The 21,939-nt window shown below is 35.1% G+C and overlaps 10 protein-coding genes and 1 further gene across 10 annotated transcripts, besides 2 other annotated features; 6 read left to right on the plus strand and 5 right to left on the minus strand.

Moving 5' to 3' along the window:
• Nucleotides 1-13: 13 nt before the first annotated feature.
• Nucleotides 14-289, plus strand: RSM19 (mitochondrial 37S ribosomal protein uS19m; the record flags this gene model as incomplete). The annotated part of the gene is made up of 1 exon (XM_001646565.1): nt 14-289. One exon carries the CDS (start codon nt 14-16, stop codon nt 287-289), a length of 276 nt encoding a protein of 91 aa, XP_001646615.1.
• Nucleotides 290-530: 241 nt separating this feature from the next.
• Nucleotides 531-1,949, minus strand: PTC6 (type 2C protein phosphatase PTC6; the record flags this gene model as incomplete). Its single annotated transcript, XM_001646566.1, has 1 exon — nt 531-1,949. The coding sequence occupies one exon, from the start codon at nt 1,947-1,949 to the stop codon at nt 531-533; it is 1,419 nt and encodes a 472-aa protein (XP_001646616.1).
• Nucleotides 1,950-3,048: 1,099 nt separating this feature from the next.
• On the plus strand, nt 3,049-3,525 carry MRPS12 (mitochondrial 37S ribosomal protein uS12m; the record flags this gene model as incomplete). Its single annotated transcript, XM_001646567.1, has 1 exon — nt 3,049-3,525. The coding sequence occupies one exon, from the start codon at nt 3,049-3,051 to the stop codon at nt 3,523-3,525; it is 477 nt and encodes a 158-aa protein (XP_001646617.1).
• Nucleotides 3,526-4,075: 550 nt separating this feature from the next.
• PAT1 (deadenylation-dependent mRNA-decapping factor PAT1) lies at nt 4,076-6,814 on the plus strand (the record flags this gene model as incomplete). Its single annotated transcript, XM_001646568.1, has 1 exon — nt 4,076-6,814. The coding sequence occupies one exon, from the start codon at nt 4,076-4,078 to the stop codon at nt 6,812-6,814; it is 2,739 nt and encodes a 912-aa protein (XP_001646618.1).
• A 265-nt stretch (nt 6,815-7,079) lies between these two features.
• Nucleotides 7,080-8,009, plus strand: FUB1 (Fub1p; the record flags this gene model as incomplete). The annotated part of the gene is made up of 1 exon (XM_001646569.1): nt 7,080-8,009. The coding sequence occupies one exon, from the start codon at nt 7,080-7,082 to the stop codon at nt 8,007-8,009; it is 930 nt and encodes a 309-aa protein (XP_001646619.1).
• Nucleotides 8,010-8,212: 203 nt separating this feature from the next.
• Nucleotides 8,213-8,461, minus strand: EGO2 (Ego2p; the record flags this gene model as incomplete). The annotated part of the gene is made up of 1 exon (XM_001646570.1): nt 8,213-8,461. The coding sequence occupies one exon, from the start codon at nt 8,459-8,461 to the stop codon at nt 8,213-8,215; it is 249 nt and encodes an 82-aa protein (XP_001646620.1).
• A 394-nt stretch (nt 8,462-8,855) lies between these two features.
• Kpol_1028p36 (uncharacterized protein) lies at nt 8,856-10,565 on the plus strand (the record flags this gene model as incomplete). Its single annotated transcript, XM_001646571.1, has 1 exon — nt 8,856-10,565. One exon carries the CDS (start codon nt 8,856-8,858, stop codon nt 10,563-10,565), a length of 1,710 nt encoding a protein of 569 aa, XP_001646621.1.
• Nucleotides 10,566-11,020: 455 nt separating this feature from the next.
• On the minus strand, nt 11,021-11,950 carry Kpol_1028p37 (6-phosphogluconolactonase; the record flags this gene model as incomplete). Its single annotated transcript, XM_001646572.1, has 1 exon — nt 11,021-11,950. The coding sequence occupies one exon, from the start codon at nt 11,948-11,950 to the stop codon at nt 11,021-11,023; it is 930 nt and encodes a 309-aa protein (XP_001646622.1).
• Nucleotides 11,951-12,549: 599 nt separating this feature from the next.
• Nucleotides 12,550-14,946, minus strand: ABZ1 (4-amino-4-deoxychorismate synthase; the record flags this gene model as incomplete). Its single annotated transcript, XM_001646573.1, has 1 exon — nt 12,550-14,946. One exon carries the CDS (start codon nt 14,944-14,946, stop codon nt 12,550-12,552), a length of 2,397 nt encoding a protein of 798 aa, XP_001646623.1.
• A 375-nt stretch (nt 14,947-15,321) lies between these two features.
• Nucleotides 15,322-16,083: a sequence feature (similar to hypothetical protein; correction of possible frameshift sequencing error~similar to Saccharomyces cerevisiae PPG1 (YNR032W)).
• On the minus strand, nt 15,322-16,516 carry Kpol_1028p39 (the record flags this gene model as incomplete).
• Nucleotides 16,085-16,516: a sequence feature (similar to hypothetical protein; correction of possible frameshift sequencing error~similar to Saccharomyces cerevisiae PPG1 (YNR032W)).
• A 534-nt stretch (nt 16,517-17,050) lies between these two features.
• On the plus strand, nt 17,051-21,826 carry SSK22 (mitogen-activated protein kinase kinase kinase SSK22; the record flags this gene model as incomplete). The annotated part of the gene is made up of 1 exon (XM_001646574.1): nt 17,051-21,826. The coding sequence occupies one exon, from the start codon at nt 17,051-17,053 to the stop codon at nt 21,824-21,826; it is 4,776 nt and encodes a 1,591-aa protein (XP_001646624.1).
• Between the last annotated feature and the right edge of the window lie 113 nt (nt 21,827-21,939).

A 21,939-nucleotide genomic window follows, 5' to 3' on the forward strand; every position in this document is an offset into this window, starting at 1 on the left:
AAGATTGTTGAAGATGATTCCAAGTTTAAGAGTTTTAGCACGTTCAGCTTGGAAGGGTCCTAATATTGTTCCCTTACCTATAAGAGAAGCTATGGCTAAAGGTACACCAATTAGAACTAATGCTAGAAGTGCTACTATTCTTCCTCAGTTTGTTGGATTGAAGTTTCAAGTTCATAATGGTAAGGATTACGTTGCTTTTGAAGTGACTGAGGATATGGTTGGGAACAAATTGGGACAGTTTGTTCCAACAAGAAAGAGATTTAGATATACTCAAACTAAGAATAAATAGTATTCCTTCCAGGGTTTGGTTGGATCTTGTAAATATGGCATTGATATTCTATGTGTGACGGTTGCAAATATGTGTAGTTTTTATATTCAAGTTTGAATTTAAAAAGGGATTAACATGAATATATAGTTAAATAAAATATAATATAAAATAAAATAAAATAATATACTATAATATAATAAATTGAAATGTATAAGAAAAATAGAGATCAAGTGTGTTTCCTGTGGATATGTGGATAACATACTTAGGATGAATTTAACAATTTATTCTCTCTTGATGCACCGGATCTATCAATTGCAGGCCAATTCCCCCAGTTTGGTAGACGAAGTACAAGACAAGTAGCATTATCAGCATGTCTACCAGCAACAGCCATAATGAATTTAATAACTTCTTCCGAAACATACTGAGGAGATGCTGTTTTCAATCCACGTAAGTTGACGGTTGAAGTTATTAGGTCTACTATCTCTTGGTCAGATAAAATGTTCGTTACACCATCTGTAACTAACACGACAAAACATTCATCACCACCAAATTGTAACTTGGATTTTTCAGTATATGGTAAACGTCGTGTAGAGCCTACAAGATATGAATAAATATCAGGTTCACCAGTTAAACCTTCTGGTTTCCCAACGAGGTCGCCAAATGATCTTGTGTTTGCAAAATTGTTCAGGAATCTCACGTCTCCAAAGGAATCCTCTTCCAGCAAGGAATCCTCTTTAGTGGTTGATTCTAATCTCTTGGACTCTCGTCTTGATGTTGGTGAGTGTATCTTAGTTAAACTATGTGCTATACCATTTGAATCACATAGTATAATCTTTGAATCACCTACTTGAGTTACCACCAATTTCAAAAGACCATTTGCATCTACAAAAAAACTTTCATCCAATAGATTGTCTTCTTGGATATAAGAAGATACAAAGATTGAAGATGCGGTTGAACCCCCAGGATACAGTTTTGCACGATCTATTAATGGCATTTCTGTACTGTCTTCAAAACCACAGCACTTCAAGAAATCGAACTTAAGGAACGAATAGTATATTCTCAATCTTTCCTGTTCGCTCAAAAGAGCAGTCTTGTCTATTATATTACCATATGAATCAAAAATCATTCTTGAACCTGAATTATCGGAACCAAAGAGTACTTGCTCCTGTTTAGTATTGCAACGTTTAATAAATTTATCATAGAAATTGAACCTATTCTCATAAACATTTTCCCAATAAGGGCCACCAATTTTGTCTTTATAATCCAACAGTAACTGGTAGAACTCTGATATATCTGAGAATCCAGTTGAAACTTCCTTATGGAGATTCTCAGCTAGTAATTTTGAGACCCTATCTCCACCGTGGCCATCGAACACAGACATGTTTAAAACAGATCTGTAGTTTGCAGGATCCAATGGTAATGGGCCCACACCTCTATTTAATAATATCTCTTGTTCGACAGATGGTAATTTTAGCATATTGATTGAGTAGGTGTCATCATTGTAACGACGATTGATCCTACTTGTAGAATGACCGATAAGACTTGGGAACTTGTGCAATTGGACTCGAAGCAATAAATTTGAATGATCTTGGACACTTTTAACATTTTTAGTAGCAGACTTCTTAAAATTATTCCATAACGAAGCAGGTCTTATATGGATATACGATTGAGACGTAGCCATTGGGGCATCTCAATATGGCAGTGCCCTGTTGGATTGGGTATACTGTACAATAATAAGAAGGTGAGCAATACAAAAATATACAAAACATCTATATATATATATATATTTATGATAAAGTTTCTTGATGGGATGGCTGTTTAAATTAACGTTGGATGTATATCTGGGCTCACTTCAGTTTAGTTGATTGGGATTCGGTTTCGAGGTTGTTCTCCTGTTGGATGAGGTCTTGGGAAAGGTGTGTTGCTGTGGTGATGCAGCGGGCGCTAGCAGAGGAAAGTGACAACATCGGACATAAATAATGAACTAACTAGTGCAATATAGAGGATTAATGTAAGTGTGTCGTTGGAGATTGGTGGTCGACCATATTTACAAAGTATCTCTCATTGTTTCCCCTGTGTTTGGACAGATAATACGTGAATATAGCAGTATCGCATGTATACTTACGACAGGTTGGTCTTGGCAATTGAGGGTAGTCCTGGTGATGTGGTGCAAACCAAAACCAAAACCAAAACTTTCAATGACAGAAATTGAAGGAATTATGACATTGAACTGGATGGGCAAACTGGAGTATCCAATGGTTGGTTAATGAATTGACAATGGTATAATGTATAAAGAAAGAAACCAAAAAATAAAATATAAAATTTAAATATTATGTAGTCACAAGAGTATTTAAAGAAACCTAAAATGATAGTTAACTAACTAAATATTATTCATGAAACCCAAGTCGTGACCAAAATAGAAAGATAGCCAAGGTAATTATTCCCAATAACACAATCACCATTAAGTATAATATAATATAACTATCAATGAACTGTTACGCTACAGACGACAGCATTAACTGTCACTTCCCAGAGCTCCCAACAATCTGAAATCACGTGCTTTCACATCACACCCAACGAACTATCTCAAAGCCAAAAAAATGTTCGTCAAATTCAAATTCGAATCTATAAGAAACAGGAGCCATCTACATTAACAACAGAGGTTTGGTACTAATGAAGAGAAGTTATTGTTTCAATGGTTTGGGTTGGATTGGATTGGATAGGATTGGATAGGATTGGATAGGATAGGATAGGGAACGGATACAAGAGGTTTGTTAAAGATGATGTCGTTAAGAAGTGTGTGGTCCACTGGCTCTGTTGTTTCTAGAGTGCTGGGTTTCGGGGCTGCCAAACCGTTTAGCACTGCTTCAATTGCATATGCTACTTTAAACCAGATCAAAAGAGGTTCTGGTCCTCCAGGTCGTAGTAGAGTGTCTATGGCTCCAGATTTGGATAACTGTCCTATTAGAAAAGGTGTTGTGTTGCGTGTTATGGTCTTGAAGCCTAAGAAACCTAATTCCGCTCAACGTAAAGCTGCCAGAGTGAGACTAACTAATGGTAACGTGGTTTCTGCTTATATTCCAGGTGAAGGTCACAACGCTCAAGAACATAGTATTGTGTATGTCAGAGGTGGCCGTTGTCAGGATCTTCCCGGTGTCAAGTACCATTTGGTCAGAGGTGCTGGTGATTTAAGTGGTGTCGTGAATAGAATCAGCTCCCGTTCCAAATATGGTGCCAAAAAACCAACTAAGGAATAGACGATCTGGCTACGACAGTAACGGCCCGCATCACATTTCACCATAAAATACTATTCCGTATAATAATATCATTATATAAATTCACATTAATATAAATATATATATATATATATATGTATATATAGGCACTTGTAAATACCAAAAGATATTCAATCGTATTCGAGTTTCTTCCCCACAGACAAAAGGTATGGATCAACAAACTGAAGTAGACACATGAATCAACAAACCGACAGTGATGATGCATCTGCCTTCCAATTGTACCTTCTAAACCACCTTGGTTGATCCACTTTTACCGGTATACCGGTATTATCCAGGGATCACATGACCAGAATTACCTTTCAAGAAGATTACCCGGAGTCACTAGCAACGACGAACAACGTCAACTCTTTTTGGAAGGACAAAGCTTTTAAGCAAACAAGATAAAAGAAAAAACTTTCATTAAAGAATACTATAAGATAATGGTTTTAAAGGTGATTTAGTAGAGGGATAGACCATCAAACTAGATTCAGCGAGTGATTAATTAGGTATATCTAATCTAAGGTAGTTTCCGATGTCATTTTTTGGTTTTGACACTAGTGGCCCTGCGTCTGGGAACGTCCATGGGTCATCCGGCAATTCTAATAAACCTTTAGATTTTGAAGATACTTATAGAGGCTTTGGTGAATACGAAAGAGAAGAGGACGATTATTTGAACGATGAGACTTTTGGTGCTGAAGTTGAATTTGGTACTGATTTCGATTTTGGGCATTCCAATTTAGGTGGTGGGGCATCTGGATCAAGAAGTGCCAATGTTTCTGGTCAGGGCGCAACAACTTCAGGATCGTATGCGACTAATTCAAGATCATATGCTGTAGCAGCTTCTTCTGCTCCTGTTCAACAACAACAACAACAACAGCAACCTATGGATACTAATTTGGATATGAGACCAATGGAGTCCTTGTGGGGCAATGAACCTGTTCAAAACATGTTGCCTCCACAACTACAACAACAACAGCCACAACAACAACAACAACAGCAACAACCATCACAACCACCACAACCACCACAACAACAACAGAATGTAATGCCTCAAGGCCCACTTCCTGGGGCTATCTCAATGGAAGAATTGGAAAGACAACAGCGTCAAATGCAGATATCTAACCAACAAACCTTTATCCAAGGCTATCCTCATCAACCTATACCACAAGGTAATGCGCAATTTGGTAATCAATACCAGATGAACATGCCTCCCGGTATTCCTGGACAATACCAACAAATGCCACCTCAAATGTTTCCACAACAACAACAAGGTCAACAACAACAATTTCCTCCTCAAATGTACCCTCAACAACAAATGAACTTTATGTCACAACAATTTCAACCACCTCAACCACATATGTTACAACAAAAACAACCACAACAGCCTCAACAACAAATGCAACAACCACAACAGCAAGCTCCACAACAACAGCCCGTGCAACAACAACCATCTCAGCAACAACAATTGCCTCCACAACAATTGCAACATGCTGATGTTGAATCATTGGCTTCCTCAGATGCTTCTCAAAAATACGCTTCCTCTTTACCAACTCCTCCACATCAACACTCCCCATTATACCAACAAAGAGAAGGTGTTAACCAAAATACCATGAGAGAATCTAACCGTCGTATGTCAAAAAGAGGTGAACCATTGTCCCCAGAGGAACAAAAAAGACTACAAATACGTCAAGCTAAAGTTGAAAAAATTCTGAAAAACGCTGGTTTAATGACCCCTCGTGACAAAGATTTCATTACACGTTACCAATTGTCTCAAATTGTTACTGAAGACCCTTACAATGAAGATTTTTATTACCAAGTCTACAAGATCATCCAAAGTGGTGGTATTGCTGGCAAGTCGAATAAAGATTTAATTGCTCGTGCTTACTTGGAACATTCAGGTCATAGATTGGGTGGTCGTTATAAGAGAGCTGATGTTGCCTTACAAAGAATGCAAAACCAAGTTGAAAAAGCTGTAACTGTAGCAAAGGAAAGACCTCAAAAGAATAAGGACCATTCAGATATTGCTCGTGAAGGTGTCTTGGGTAAAATTTCCTCTGCAATGAACAGTAAAGCTCCTCGTAGACAATTGCAAATTCCTTCTCCAAAGTCAGGTGAAGAAGAAGATGAAGAATTAAGTGGAAAACTATCGAATGCTTCAACTCCTGTTTTAGAAGAAGTTACCGAATCATTGAACAATGTTGGTATTAGTGAAAATTCCAGATCGAGAAGAAGATCTTCATACGCCTTTTCATCTGTTGATCAAAGCTCAGTTTTATCTCGTTCCGGTGGTAGAAAGTTTGTTTTATCTTTAATCGAATCTGTTTATGAAGTAGTTTTGGAATTAGAAGCACAGTTAAGAAGCGGCAAAACAACCGATAACTCTAGTCTATGGGAATCATTGCACATTGGCGATGAATCATTTGAAGTATGTCCTTTCATCTCTATGTTGTCCTTTGACAAAGGTGTAAAAATAATTCCAAGAATATTCAATTTCTTAGACAAACAACAAAAATTACAATTGTTGCAAACTTTCTTCAGTGAATTATCTCACTTGAATGTTATCATCATTAGTTCTTTCAAAACCAATCCATCCCCAACTGATTCACAACTAAAGAAAATTGAATTATTCCAAGCTGTCTTCTTGAAGATTATAGTTTCATTCCTATCATCCAGTGCCAACTTCATTGAAATCATGGGTCTATTGTTGCACTTAATCAGAAATAATAACGTTTCCTTTATTTCTACATCAAAACTTGGTTTGAATTTAATTACGATCCTAATTTCTCGTGCTGCATTAATCAAGCAAGATAGTAATAGAACTAACAGTCTATCTTCACCAGACATTCAAGCATGGAACGAAGTTTACGATAAACTATTCATCTCCTTGGAGACAAAATTATCCTTAGTTTTCCCTCCAAAGGACTACCAGGACAAAGTTGTAAAGGAAACCTCATCTTCTTTACCATCGTCATCATCATCAACCGGATCAAGCCCTCAACAATCTTCTCCTCAATATTACGATCAAGCTTACATATGGCAATTCCTAGCTTCTCTAGCATTGAGTGGTAAATTGAACCATCAAAGAATTATTATAGATGAAATTAGAGATGAAATCTTTGGCACAATCAATTCTGCTGAAGACTTAACAAAAGCTAACCCTCAAGACCAATCAGCACTATATAGAAGAGAAAAATTATACCAAGACTTGAACCTATTCTTAAATGTTATGGGTTTAGTTGCAAGAAATGGTGAAATCAGCGAATTAAAGTAATTTTGATCAGTCAATTCAATGGTTACTTTTATCTGTATAAGTATGTATATCTAATATAAAAAAAAATATTTGTTCATAGTCAAAGCTTACCTATCCTGGATCTATGAGTTCCAAGTGGTATGGTCACCTCATCAGCCAGTTTTTCTTCTTGAAGGTTTCTTAAAGGCAAAGAACGAATTTAAAGGGTTCTTCCCTTAAGAAAGATTTAAACTCTCTATATTAACCATAATTGATAAAATAACAGTCAGAAAAGAGGTTAAGGCATATGATAATGGAAGTTTCTAGTAGTTTAGGGTTTTCAGTTGCTGCTGTTGTTGATTATCTTCAAGAGTTGTATCCTTGTGCTGTTGAAACAGGTTGGGATGAGCAGAAGAATTGCGTGAAGAGTATTCTTAAAGTGAAAGATGAAGAGATAAAAGATGAAACTACCGGTGAAATTAAAGAGTATAGAGTACTTGTTTCTGGTATTGAGATAAGAGATGGTATTAACTGTTCTATTTTCATTTTTTTGGAAGATGAGCTGATTGCTCAAAGTATCTTTGAGTATAAGAGTGACTTTGATTTAACTGATAGTACTAGATATCCGTTAAAGTTTAATGAGTTCAAGAAAAATGGAGCAGCTTTAGTAGTAATCAGAGAGAGTTTAGTGAACAAATTGCATTTGAAGACTACCTTAAAGAAAAAGTTGCAAGAGACTATTTGTGAATTATCAGACACCGAAAGAGACAATGATTCATTAAAGAACAAAGGTTTAGAGAACCGGTTAAATACAGGTTCAAGTGTGCCCACCACTTCATCTGGGTTTAATAGACCTGATGATATGCCTAAATTCGAGGATGAGTACGAAGTCAACCAGCCAAGTAGTACGTCTAGGTTCCCTGGATTAAATTTAGGTCCTAACCATCCTCAAGGGTACGGAGACCCTGATCTATTTCCAATGGGACAAAGAAACATAGATTTAAACAATCCATTAATGATTCCACCCCATGGCCAACCTGGAAACACCACTGGCCAAGGTGGAATGATATTTGATCCTTCAAGATTGAACCCTGACGACAGTACAAGAAATAGAGGACCTGGCTATATACCAGGATCAAAATACGATGACCCATTTGGCAAACCAAGTGGATTTGGTAATAATCCAAATGGCTTTGGAGGAGGACCAAGTGGATTTGGGGGAGGAGGATTCATTTAACTCTGAAGATATATATATATAGAAGTATTTATTATTTTATTCTCTTTTGGTTAATTACGTATGATAAATATTTTAAATATTAATTTATGAGGTTAAAAATATAGCCCAAATCCAGAGATCAGAAACCAATCAACGGTTCCCTTTAACCCCAATGACACCTATATCCTAGAACCTACTCATATACATTTTCTATAACGTATATTTCAGTTTCCAGCCGTGTAGACCACAACAGTCTTGCCATCCTGCCTGTACACATTACAGTTGACGTCGTGATCCTGAAACAGACCATACCCTGAATCATCTAGCTTCACTCTAGACAACTCAACGACATCTTCAACTCGTTCTAATCCAATACCAGTAGATGCAACAATATTATTATTTTCATCAATGACAATAGTACCAAGAACATTGGGCAATGCCTCCTTAAGTACAAAATCACTCGAGGAATCCATTGTTGATCTCAAATTACAATAATTCCCCACTCACTGACCCACAAATTGCCAATGGTTCTAGTTATATCAACCTCTTTTTAATTAGAATTGGTTCCAAATATCTTTTAATATGAAGGTTATATATATATAAAGTAGTTACCGAAATTTGATGAAATATCAACTAGAAGAGAACTCTAACCACCAAAGGTTTAAGAGATTTGGTGAAGTTATTGAACAAATAGAGTGTTTAAGGTCAATTGGAAGGTCCAGTTGATGATTATTTGTATTTATTGAGTGTTTTTTTTTGTTTGGTTGTCTGGTTGTTCCTGGAGGGTATTCTAGATAGCGGTTTCTGCTTTAGTTAGAAGTTAATATAAGGCCAGGTTGATTCTGGATAAGAAATTAAAATAGGAATATGACAATTGTATCGATTGTAGGTACTATCCTAGTGGCGGTGGGGTCATTGGTGGTGATTAACCGATATTTCTCGTTTAAGTTGCATAAGAATACATACCCCGTAACGTTATCCTTGCTTTCGCTGAATATGATGATACTATTATCTACAACATATTTACTACCGTTGGATTTGTATTATAGTGCTACTAGTGGTTCAAGTTACGAAGATCCTGTTTCTAATAGCACTGTTTTATTGCAGAGAAGCACTGAATCTCTGACTAAATTATTACATACTAAATTGGATGCGGTACAGCATAATTATAGAATCATTTGGTTGATAATATATTGGTTAGAATTTGTTCTATGTTGGATAACAATCCCAATTTTGATATCATACGTTTCATTGAAATATTATGCCTCTAGAGTTGAAGTAAAAGAAAGAATTAAGAAAGCAATTTTCCAGAATATTAAATTTTACCTTATCTCTGCTGTAGGGATAATAATAGGAATAATTTATTTAATTGCAACTACAGGTCATGCAATTGGTGATTTGAAATCTTTGTTGATTTCTTTGGCTCATCTATATTCATTGAGCTATATGCTTCTTTTATTATCTTCAGGACTGATCTTATTGCCATCTCATTTGTTATCCCAAGGAAGATTACCTACGGAGGAATCAAATAATAGACTTTTCGTTGAATTAAGTAAAACTAACGATGATATGAACGATTCTCAACTAGTAATGAACGAGAATGCAACTATCATCTTACAAACGCCAGAGTTGAACAATGGCGATGTTACATTCAATGACGTACTTTCTAATTGTAAAATTGAAGTTCAATCGTTGCTTGCAGAGTTGAAGATTACAAATCCAAACTCAGTATTGCATTCACAGGCAAATATTGTTACTCTAGATAAACTGAACAGTGTCTACAACAAGTTCATTACCCAATATTACAATTTCCTGTATTATAGAGAACATTCGAATTCAATTATTCATACATTAGCACACGCAAATTCACCTTCAGTATCTAACTTAAAAAGATTAGTGATAATATTTTTTGGAATTATTTGTATGTTTCTATCCATTTTGGTGTTCTTCTTGGAATTAATACCAATAAGATGGGCTCATGGATGGTTATTTTTTGGTTCCAGGTGGTACAATTTCAGTTTACAGTTCATCATTTTATCTTATAATACCCTAGTTTCACTGTATGCAATGAGTAAATTTAAGTTCAGCAACTTCCATTTAATCCCAAATGGAAGAAGCAATCCTTCAAATGCATTATACTACTCTCTGTACTCAAGTAGATTGTTATTCCCCATTTGTTTCAACTTGATGAGTTTGATACCAACCAACAACGACACTATTGCTTCAAAAAGTAGTTTTGAAACTACTCTTTACTATGACTTAAAAATTATCCCATTGGTGAATATGTTAAATAGATATGCTCCAATCGTTTTCATGATATTAGTCCCAATTAGCTACCAATATGATCTCAAGCAAAAAGTGTTACTTAGAGTTTTAGGAGAGGAATATTATTATCAATTCTTCGGAATGATGTTGTATGAACCAGTTTCCTCACCATCAGAGGGTACTTCTGATCCTCTATCCTCAAATAATGAAAATCGTAGGAGAATGGACGAAGATTATGCATATTCTCTACAAGATGGTAGATACTTGTTTGAAAGAGCTTCAAGCAATTACAACATGTTTGATAGATCTTAAAGATAGTTTCCGGTAATAATAATATATAATATATTGGTACAATTATCCAGGTCCAACCTGTTTACCTTTCGTAAAGAGGTTGTCTGTAAAGACTGTTATATAACTAAGTATGTTTAGATATGTAAACCACAGACATTGATCAATGAGATAATAAAATGAATTGATTGAACGATTGATTGGGAAAAATAATAAAAACTAATGCTTATCATAGTGAATTAAAAGAATATAGACTTTAAGATAGCTTCGGACCGTAACCTAAAACCATCATAGAACAATAAAAATATCGAAATAAAAAGAATCACATAAGATTTATATCGATATGCAATCATAGGAAAGCAACTATTAAAATGACAGAAAATTAAAGTGACACCAGGTTTTGTATATTAAGTTCATATTTTATTTGTGATTAATTACTGTTCAGAAACACAGAAATTAAAACATTTAAATTATCTTCATCACTTATTCGAACGAAATTTGTAATCCTTTTTAATAACAGATACGTCAGTTAGTGCTTCATCATCAACAAACCACGAAACACGACCAGCAGCGCCTTCGTTGACTATACTACTTGGTAAACCCTTTTCTGGCCTTTCCATAATAGTCTTCAAAACAGGTGCCTTCGTTGAACCTTCAACTACGAAAGCTAATCTATGAGAATGACAAATAACCGGTATCGTCAAAGATATTCTTTCAGTTGGACCTGATGGAGCACCTGTCACTGGCACTACCCATGCTAATTTTTCACGTAAGTTTTCTTGGAAATTTGGGAATAAAGAAGCAATATGACCATCTGGAGCACAACCTAACAAAAATAGATCAAACATCGGTAGTTTTACAGAATCCCTACCTGCAAAACCTTTTATTAAAATTTTTTCATAGTCATCTGCACATTCCTGAGGATCTTTAATTAGAGATTCATTTATATGGAAAACATTTGGCTTGCCGTAGGCTTCAGTATCAATTTGATCTAAGATTTCTCTTTTAGCCAACCCAAAGTTACTATGTTCAGAATCGAAAGGTACCAATCTTTCATCAGCAAAATAAATATCCCATTTCCCCCACATTACATCCGTTCTTGATAAAAGACCCTTATGCAATACATGAATCAAAGAACCACCGGATAAGGCAATTTTAAATCTTACTTCACGTTTGGGTTTCTTTGAACTTTCTCGAGATACCCCAGAAACACTCTTTATCGAGACAGATCTCTGGACGTCCTTGAATTCCACCTCACTATTTACATTCAGACTACTAACTGACATCTTTCTATCTACAAGCTCTTTTGATAAAGCATTGTTCTGAGCATACACAACGTAGTCAGCTACAGCCTCAGCAACTTCAGAAAACTCATGGAAAGCATATATCTTGGGGACTGTTGTAGTCATTTCAAAACACAATCGTAATCTCTACACTCCCAGTTAAAATGTAACTCTATTATTGTCTAAAATATAGTAATTATAGGAGATCTATCAATATCTTGGATCAGAAAGTACCCTTATTAAGTTAAATGTAGCCTTTTCTTGTCAACTTTCTCAATTATTCACTTCAAAGGACCGTTCAAAAACAACAAACCATCCAATAACTTCAACAAAAATCAATTTACCACTCTTGTCAAACAATATATCACCTTTGTTCAACCTTTTGGATCATCTTGGAGTTACTTGAAACTTATATTCATTTGATGTGCAAAACCCTTTTAATTTATATATTTAGACATTACATTAATTAGACACTAATTATGCGATGCACGGGTGTCTTAACGAAATAATACATAATATATACCATGAATAGCTAAACCTTATACAACGACAACAATAACAACAACAAACAATTGGGTTGGAGGGGAGGAGAGTGACAACATCAAGACTGGGAATCTGTTGGCACCTACTTGGTGCTACCCTTTGTTCAATTTGGGGTTTTGGTGATCAAAGGAATTGAAAGCTTTTATATTTATGTTAAGAAACGAATATTAACAATATAACGATTAATCAAAAACCTGCAAAGCGCTATGCAATTTGATGTACATTTCATCCAATTCACCTTCCAATGATGATAATACAGTTATGGCACCGCCGGCGCCGATTTGCCATGAGTTACCGTTGTTGTAGGAATACATACATCTAATATTGACTGACCAATCACCATTATTATTTACAGACCAGTAGCCGGTGACACCACTATATACACCACGAACACCACCATTAACGTGTGGATTTAAATCTTGTTCAATCTCATTTTGTAACATTTCAACGGTAATCTTTTTAGGGGCACCTGTCATCGAACCTGCTGGTAATGAATGTTTGAAAACATCTAAACCTGAATATATTGCTCCAGATGGTGATGGTTTTGTTATACCGTAACCCTTCACGACACTGACAAGTTGATAAACAGTCTCATACTCTTCTACAGACATGAATTCTTCAACTCTAACATCATGGAGTAACTCATACAAATCATTTCTAATCAAATCTAAAATCATCATATTTTCACCAAATTCTTTTGGAGTTTTTAAAATCTCTGTAGCTTTATCAAGTGTCATATCTGATCCCTTCTTAACAGTGCCTTTAATTGGACGCAATTCACAAGTTTCATTGTCCCATTTGATGAATCTTTCAGGAGAAGTACTTAATAAACATAAAACATTGTCTTGATTATCATCAATAATGTCATCGAATTTAAAATAACTAGAGAATGGTGCTGGGTTTCTTTGTACAAGTGTTTGGAAAATTCTCCATGGATCAATTCTTTTTGAGGGAACAATTTTAGTTTGAGTAGTTAAACACATTTCATATGAATCACCTTTATGCATGTATTGCTGACACTTAGCGAATGCATCTGCGTAGTCACTCTTCTTAGGTATAGTAATATCAAATTTTACATCTTTTGGTAGTTCTTTGTTCCAACGAATGTCACAAATAGAATCATCTTTACTATTTGAGATATCTTCAATAATAGCTAAAATGTTTTTTGGGAATTTATTATTTAAGGAAATAGCATAAAGAGAACCAGTTCTATGATCTATAACAATTGAATTCTCGATAAAAACTAATTTGGCATCTGGTATTAATCTTTCTTGGGGATTTATTTTATTATATACAAAGTAACCCATCTCATAGCCCAATATACCCACTAGACCACCGATAAAAGGGATATCACTATGAATATTATCTATTTTAGGTTTCATAAAATCACCAATAGTATTCCAGAAATGAGATTTATCCTCCTTAATGACCTCAATCGAAGAGTTTTTAATATCGTTATGTAAAGCCTTGTTAAGAACGTTTGTAGTCAACGATGGATCTCTCCATTTGTGAACAGTGGTCTTGTGCAACTGATCATAATGTGTAAAGACTGTAGAATTTTCGTTTGGAAATGCTATTATCGACCATTCGCCTCTATTAGCATTTATAGTAGAAGACGCCATGATAAATTTAGCGTCTTCAATTAAATCTGATAATTTCAAAGTAATTTTGGGATCCTTAGGCACTGAGAATTCTTGTAATTTTAAACCAGAAGATTCATCACAATCGGACTCTTGATGCTCGGTATTATTGCCGTTGCAATTAATATTGGAAATGGGAGATCTATCAATACTTTTGTCAAGGGCGGTAATGTAACTCAAGTAGAGTTCTTCGTTTTCCTTCATGAATTTCGTCTTTGTCTGTTGTCTTTTTTTATTGATATTACTTTTATTAGCTATTTTAATGAAATTTCTAATCAATAAATCACCAAATTCAGAACAGCAAGATTCCGGATGATACTGGACACCGTACCAAGGTCTCCCCTCGATCTTTGCAGACATCAAGATCTCACCATTTTCATCAGTGGTACTAGCCAGAGGAATAACCTTGTCGTTAATCTTGGAGACATGCAAAGAATGGTATCTAGTCGATTTAAAAGTCGCAGGATGTCCCATAAACAAGTCATCACTGAAATCTTGCTTCAAATGTATATCGTAAACCTGACCATGTTTGATAGTCTGCAATTCATTCACTAACGCACTATGAGAGTAGCACATCGATTGGAACCCCAAACAAATACCAAATATTGGTACCTCTCTCAGTTCATCACAAAATAAACTATCAATAATACCAACATCTTTAGCCCCATTAATAGGATTCCCCGGCCCAGGACCAACAACAATACAATCAAACAAAACAACATACTTCAACAACTCACTCACATCACCAAACTTATCATTATGAATAATAACAACCTTGATCTCATCATATCCATCAACTTTCTGTTGTTCTATCAGCCTTACCACATTATAAGTAAAAGAATCGTAAGAATCAACAAATAAAACATGAAACACTCGAGAAACCGTCATCTGGAATAAATTGTAATCACTATAACACAATATCTGCCATCCAATGGCCATACCAACTCTTACCCAAACCTAAAAACAACTTCAAAACTCTTCTTGTTTAAAACCTTTTAATTCTTCAGATTTTCTTTTATATCTTTCTTACAAGAGCTCATCTCGAAATTAGCTGATAGTTGCATGAAGAGATGGTTAAGAGTGGAATTGATGTTTAATCAGTTTAGGTGATGGTGGGTGGTTTATGAGTTATTTGTTGGATAGGGGATGGGTTAATCATTGATTGTAGTGGGGTATATTTGCAAAATTGTATCTATCTATCTATTTATTTATCCTTTTATTTATCTATCTACCCAAGAATTATTATTTGATTGAATGAATACATTGAATTGAAAACCTGATGACTGTAAAGGAATGCGAGGATTGTGAGAAGAATTAGAGGAAGTATTCTACTCTTCTTGTAGCAGCTGATCTTGCTTGGTAAGCGTCTGAAAATATGTCGAGGTCGTTGTTCTTGGACATATTAATTAGATCTGTTTCTTTGTCAGTAGACGAGAATGGCAATGAGGATGAGGATGATGAGGATGACAGATGGAATGAATCAGATATAGTGTCGTTGCTGAAATAGTCTGAAATCAGTTTCTTGTTAGTTATGGAGTTTGATCCCATGTTCCCAGCTGGGTGGTTATTACCGTTAAGAAGTTTATTTTCTGGTGCTTCTTCAAAAACGTTAAAATAAAATTCATCTTTGCTGTACAATTCCAATATCGAGGCCTTGTTGCCGCATCTATAGCAGTAGTTAGGAGCCGACCACACTGTGGTTACTAGTCCATTGAAGTACACTTGGTATCCCTCATTACACAATTGATGTGCTCTATAGATTCTCTCCATATTGTTCAATTCCAAAAATTTTTCTACCACGCTTCTTCCAAAGGTGTAACCTGCACCTCTAGGGGAAACTTGGAAATGCTGTGTGGTCTCTTTGTAGAACTCTTCTCTATTTCCAGGGTTTGCAGACATGTTATGGTCCTCGGGATCTGACCAGACCAGGTCTGCTATTGCTCCATCATGAGGAATCTCCCTAAAACGGTCGATAATTTTAATCTGATCGATGGTCTGAACGTTTGGCGATAACCCACCGTGAACACAGAATAAACTGTCATCGATGATACAGCATAGAACCCAAATAATCAAATTAAATCCAAGTCAAATACTGCCCAAATCTTAGGAATACCCCACCGTATTTATTCAAACATTCTGTATAAAACCCATAACTCTGGGTAATCTGGCGAGACTCGTGGTTCCCTCGCAACAAATGTATTCTGTTGGGATACCTCAGCTTCAAACAGATCAACAACATGATGGTCTCTAAACTATACAGCCCCCTATCAACGTAGTCACCAAGAAACAAATAGTTGGTATCAGGCACAGGCCCACCAATCTGAAAAATCTCCAACAAATCATGAAACTGACCATGGATATCACCAACAACAGCAACAGGAGTGCTAATATAAACAACATTAGACTCATTCACCAACATTTCCTTCAACTTAAAACACAAGGCCTGAACTGTAGCCTCTGGTAGCAATTGACCCTTGTACAATATCTCTAAACACGCATCTAATTCCATCGTTACTGCACCTTTTCTAAAAGTTCAAAAGTAAAACCTCCAAATTAAAACCAGAATAATAAAATTAATCACCAATATAACACAATACACTCCTGTCTTGGTTCATTAACCTACCCTATCCATCACAACAACTCTATAAACATTGTAAAGTTCACTTGGTTTTATAGACATTTTTCATTAATATTTAAATATTTGGCATCCGATTTAAGATATTGAAAAGTTTCACTTGTGATAGTAACAAGAAGCAACTTTGTTTAAGGTGACTTTTGGTTGGTGAAAAGGTAGATAAGAAGCCCAGAAACAGTGTCAACAGAGTGTGTGATACCTTATCAGTATCATTGGGGTTGTTTTATTTAGGTTACTTTTGGTTTGAGGACGCAAGAGAGGCTTTTGCTGTAGCTTTAAAGGTTTCTAACAAGAGGAAAAACACACAATTATTTGAGGCAAATTTGTTTGTTGAAAGGAAACTTGGTATTTGTTGTAACAAGAGTTTTTGCAAAAGTAGTATCGATATAATATTATATTATCCATTAGATGCCTACTAGTCGAAATCCTTTATCCAGTGCCCATCCAGGTTTGAGTAATTCTGCTGCTTATCCTTATAAATCTGGTTCAAGAGAATTGAGAGATATCAATGGGGGCTTAATGGGCAATTCCAATTTGGTTTCAGATTTGATTCCACCTTCTGAATCCAAGAACTCGCCATTGGGAAATAAGCTGGAGCAGCAAGAAGCTGGTTACAGCAACAATGTAGAATTGACAAGCAGTAATCCGTCTGTTTTTAATAATGGTGTGAGAAATGAAGATCAAGATAAGTCTTCTTCACCTTCAAGGGCAAGAAGAAGTTCCGTAAGGAGACGGAGAAGTTCAATGGTTGTCTATAAAGATGAACCTTTTCAATATGAATATCAACATTCCAGTGGTTCCTCTGGAAATTCCAGTCGAAGACCATCTTTAGTACCTGCATATAATTCCGTTTCATCATTAAAAGTATTTTCTTCAAGACAATCTTCTCCTGCTAGAACTCCTGGCAGATCGAATACCTTGACTCCAGTTTTGGGTCCAAAACAAATAAGTCAGAATCAAGATATCGCAACACCTATTCCAACTTTGGTTTTACCGCCAGAATTAGCATCATTGAAGACTCAAAGTACTTCAAATTTCTCATTGTCACATCAAAGTCCTGAACATGCACCTGCTCAATCTGCTACTGCAAAAAGTTCTAGTACTACGGTGCAAAATACTCAACAAATGGCATCATCCTCAAGAATCTCATTAAACAATCTGGGATCATCAACTACACCAGTATCTAAAGTACAACAAAATTCATGGAATGAAAAACAATATATAGAAAAAATACAGAATTACGCTTCTCATGATTATTACACTAGAGGTATTGTAGCATCAACCACCAAAGAAGAAGATGCTGAGTTGGAGTTGGAGATGGATGATATGATTGGAAATAGCATTAACAATGACGATGATGTAGATTTCGGTACAAATTTTTTCACTGAATACAATAACCCAAGCAATTCAATACTAATGAGTTCAAAGTATCTTTTGCATAGATTAGAATGGTTGAAACATTCTGATCCTTCAAACATGACTGTGCGAGATGTGTTCAAAAATATAAATGGGAAATCTGAATTTGGTAAAGATGAATTAGCATCAAACTTTTCAAGTTTACCAATTGACAGCCAGAAATTACTATCTCAACTTTCGGAACATCCATTAGTCATTGAGAGATTTGAATGGCAAACAATGCTTTCAAATGTTCTGAGGGGTGATATTATCAAAAGTGAAAAATCAAAAATTGCTAGTCAAGTGAAACCTGCGGGACTGAATAGACAAATAAACCAAGATATTTGGTTAGAATTAAAATCTTGGATGAATGGTAAGAGTGTAGAGGATCAAAAGAAAGTATTAGAAAATCTAAGAAACTCTACTGATTCATTCTTCGAAGAGATTTTGCATTTTAAATTAGATGATGATCTGACATTTGAAGAAGCCGAATCGATTATTACTCCATTAATAAATAAACATTTCAAAATCATTAATTATTGGTGTAATTTAAAACAATTGTATGAAGACAAACCAATTACGAAAACTCCTGAATATAGCAATAAGATAGATGCATTGATAAGTTGGCTGAATTTTTATACTAATTTTGAATCTCAAATCAATTCTTTAAGGGAATGGGTTGGTAATAGAGATCTAGATGTAACTAAGGTAATGATGTCATCAAGTAATATAGAAGGGGTATATCATAACGGCAGGTCTTTTGCAGAACAAATAATGAACGAAAAAGGAATTGAAACTATATTCCAAAAGAAAATCTTCTTTCCATTGGCTCCCTGGATGTTAAAAGCAAAACTTTTCTTCTTTGACTATAGAGATATAATAGACTCATTAAATCTTTCCTATCCATATCAACAGATAGAACTTTTATTGATGTTTCCGATGAAATTAGTAAAGGAAGTTATATTGGTTAGATTAGAATACGCCAAACAAATCGAGAATCCAACTTTAATGATGATCGATGAAATGATCGATGATATTACTTCGTACATTAGACTTTCTGTTCAGTTGAAATATACAATTAATGAATACTGCATAGATTGGAATTTTGAAGTTGAAATAGATCCGACTTTTAATGACACGGTCATTAAAGCTATATCATATCTATTTACATTGTTAAATCTAAAATTATTAGACTCTCAGAAAATGTCTTTTAAAACATTTAAAGAACCAGATGAATTATTTAAATATTGGGATGAATTGAAAAACGTTGGACATTATATTGATGGTGCTGGTAAACTTATTGCACGTGAATTCAATAGATTATCATTAAGGCTATTGAACAGATTGCATTTATACACATTACAAGAACATATACAACATCCTACATGTCCTACTTCCATAGAGGCTGAAAAGTGGCTTTTGCAATTATTCGAAAATGTTGGTACAACGAAAAGAAAATTGAATAGATTTACTAATATTTTAGCTAAGTCTGTTCAAAACTCAATTAATTTTAAAATTGAAGACCATGATCTTCTTTTAGAACATTTAAAAAATGCTGGTTATTTTTTAATATATACAGGAGGGGAACTCGAACAAAATGGTTATTATTTGATTGGTAGTCCAGAATTGTTAGGTTGCAAAGATACTGAAATACTAAAAATACTTCAAAATTCTGATATTGGCTGTGATTTAATACCAAAACTAGAGATTAAAAACAGTTTAGCCTTATACAACGCATCTGATCGTGCTTTTAACCCATATTCAATAATTACACATGATTTTGGAGATGATGGCACATCTTACTATAATATTTTAAATGAAAATGAAAAGTTGAACACAAGACGAAATCCTAGAAATATTTCTGGAATATTTCATGACCCAGATAAAGAATTATTTTCATTAGAAAAGCAATTACAATCTCTAGGTTGTATTTTAGTTCTATCACCATCGGAACCAATGTTATGGGAAGGTGAGATGTACAATTTATCCGATGATTTCATCTTGAAATTAGATGAATTCAAAATAAAGGTTTCACCCAACCATCTAACAATGTTAAATCAGGGTTCTAGCCATTCCTTAACTTACCTATCTGATAAAATGTTACAATTGGCGGGGAACTGTATTTCTTTTGTTGAAAGAAAGTGTTCTTTTTCCTCTGTTGAAAATGGATTACAAAGGATAAATAAGGCATATTTTAGAATCACCTATAGTGTTTTGAACAACTTTCCAAAGGTTTTGAGTACATATCATAAAATCTGTCCCGGTGACGAATTGTTGAACAGTATTTTCTTATTTGCAAGAGATTTCGGTAGAAGTTTCTTACGAGTAAATGTTGCAACATATGCTAAAAAATCTGTTATTATTATGTTACTAATGAAAATAAGTATTACATGGTTATCATTTTTGGTGGAAAAGTGTGATCCTACAGATTTGAGAACCTTCCGTTGGTGTGTTCCTGCCATTGAATTTGCAATGCAGATAACATCTGGTTGGAATATCCTTGGTTTGGATGATAAACAATTTACAATGTTAAAACAAAAAATTGCAAGTAGTATGTCACTATTAATTTCCCACTTTGACGTTATGGGTGCCAGAGCCCTTGAAGCCGAAAGAACTCCACAACAGATAAGACCTCATATCGATATCGAAGATGATGTTGGAGATGATGACATGTTAATGATAAATTCACAAGTAAGAATGAGGGCAATAGAAGAATTAGAAAATCAAACTATTAGAAATCCACATCGGGTAGGGAAAGTTTTGGATGATACTGACAAAGACAATAAATATTTATTATCGTTAGCATCATCAATGTCGAACGTTTCAATCAAATGGCAAAAGAGACAATTTATAGGTTCTGGTACATTTGGAAATGTTTTTTCTGCTGTTAACTTAGGTAGTGGTGAAATATTAGCGGTAAAAGAAATTAAGATTCAAGACTCAAAGACAATGGAAAAAATCTTCCCACTCATTAAGGAGGAAATGTCAGTCTTAGAAATGTTAAACCATCCAAATATTGTCCAGTATTACGGTATCGAAGTACATAGAGATAAGGTTAATATATTTATGGAATTTTGTGAAGGTGGTTCCCTGGCAAGTTTGCTAGAACACGGAAGAATCGAAGATGAAATGGTGACACAAATGTACTCATTGCAATTACTAGAAGGTTTGGCTTACCTACACCAATCTGGTATTGTCCATCGTGACATTAAACCTGAAAACATTCTGTTAGATTTCAATGGTATTATCAAATATGTCGATTTTGGTGCAGCCAGGAAATTAGTTGAAAGTAATTCGAAATTCATTACGACTAGTAACAAATCGGATGCTGAAGATGACCAAGACACCACGAAGATGTCGTCTATAAAGAATGATGGAAATGGTGTTATGAATATGGTCGGAACTCCAATGTACATGGCTCCTGAAGCAATCACTGGTTCGCCAAGCAAAGGTAAATTCGGTGCTGATGATGTTTGGTCTCTAGGTTGTGTCGTCCTAGAGATGGTTACAGGTAAAAGACCTTGGGCAAACTTGGATAACGAATGGGCAATCATGTACCATGTAGCTGCAGGACATATCCCGCCACTACCTGCCAACGATGAACTATCAACAATAGGTTTTAAATTCTTAAGGAGATCTTTACAACAGAATCCATCCACGAGAGCGACTGCTGTAGAATTGTTGACTGATCCATGGATTGTAGAGATTCGTGAACTTGCATTCGGTACTCCAGATTCAGAAACCTCAGCAAACACCAGTCTGGGCGAAGCTGAACAACAGCAGAACTAGATGAACTACACATTATTTATACAAGTATATTTAGTTATATAGCCCCAAACCTATCATAGAAACATGGACTATTCATTATGTTAAACTTCGTCATTTGTGAAGGAATGAACAAG

This window comes from Vanderwaltozyma polyspora, genomic scaffold (assembly GCF_000150035.1).
Source record: "Vanderwaltozyma polyspora DSM 70294 KpolScaffold1028 genomic scaffold, whole genome shotgun sequence".
NCBI lineage: Eukaryota > Fungi > Ascomycota > Saccharomycetes > Saccharomycetales > Saccharomycetaceae > Vanderwaltozyma > Vanderwaltozyma polyspora.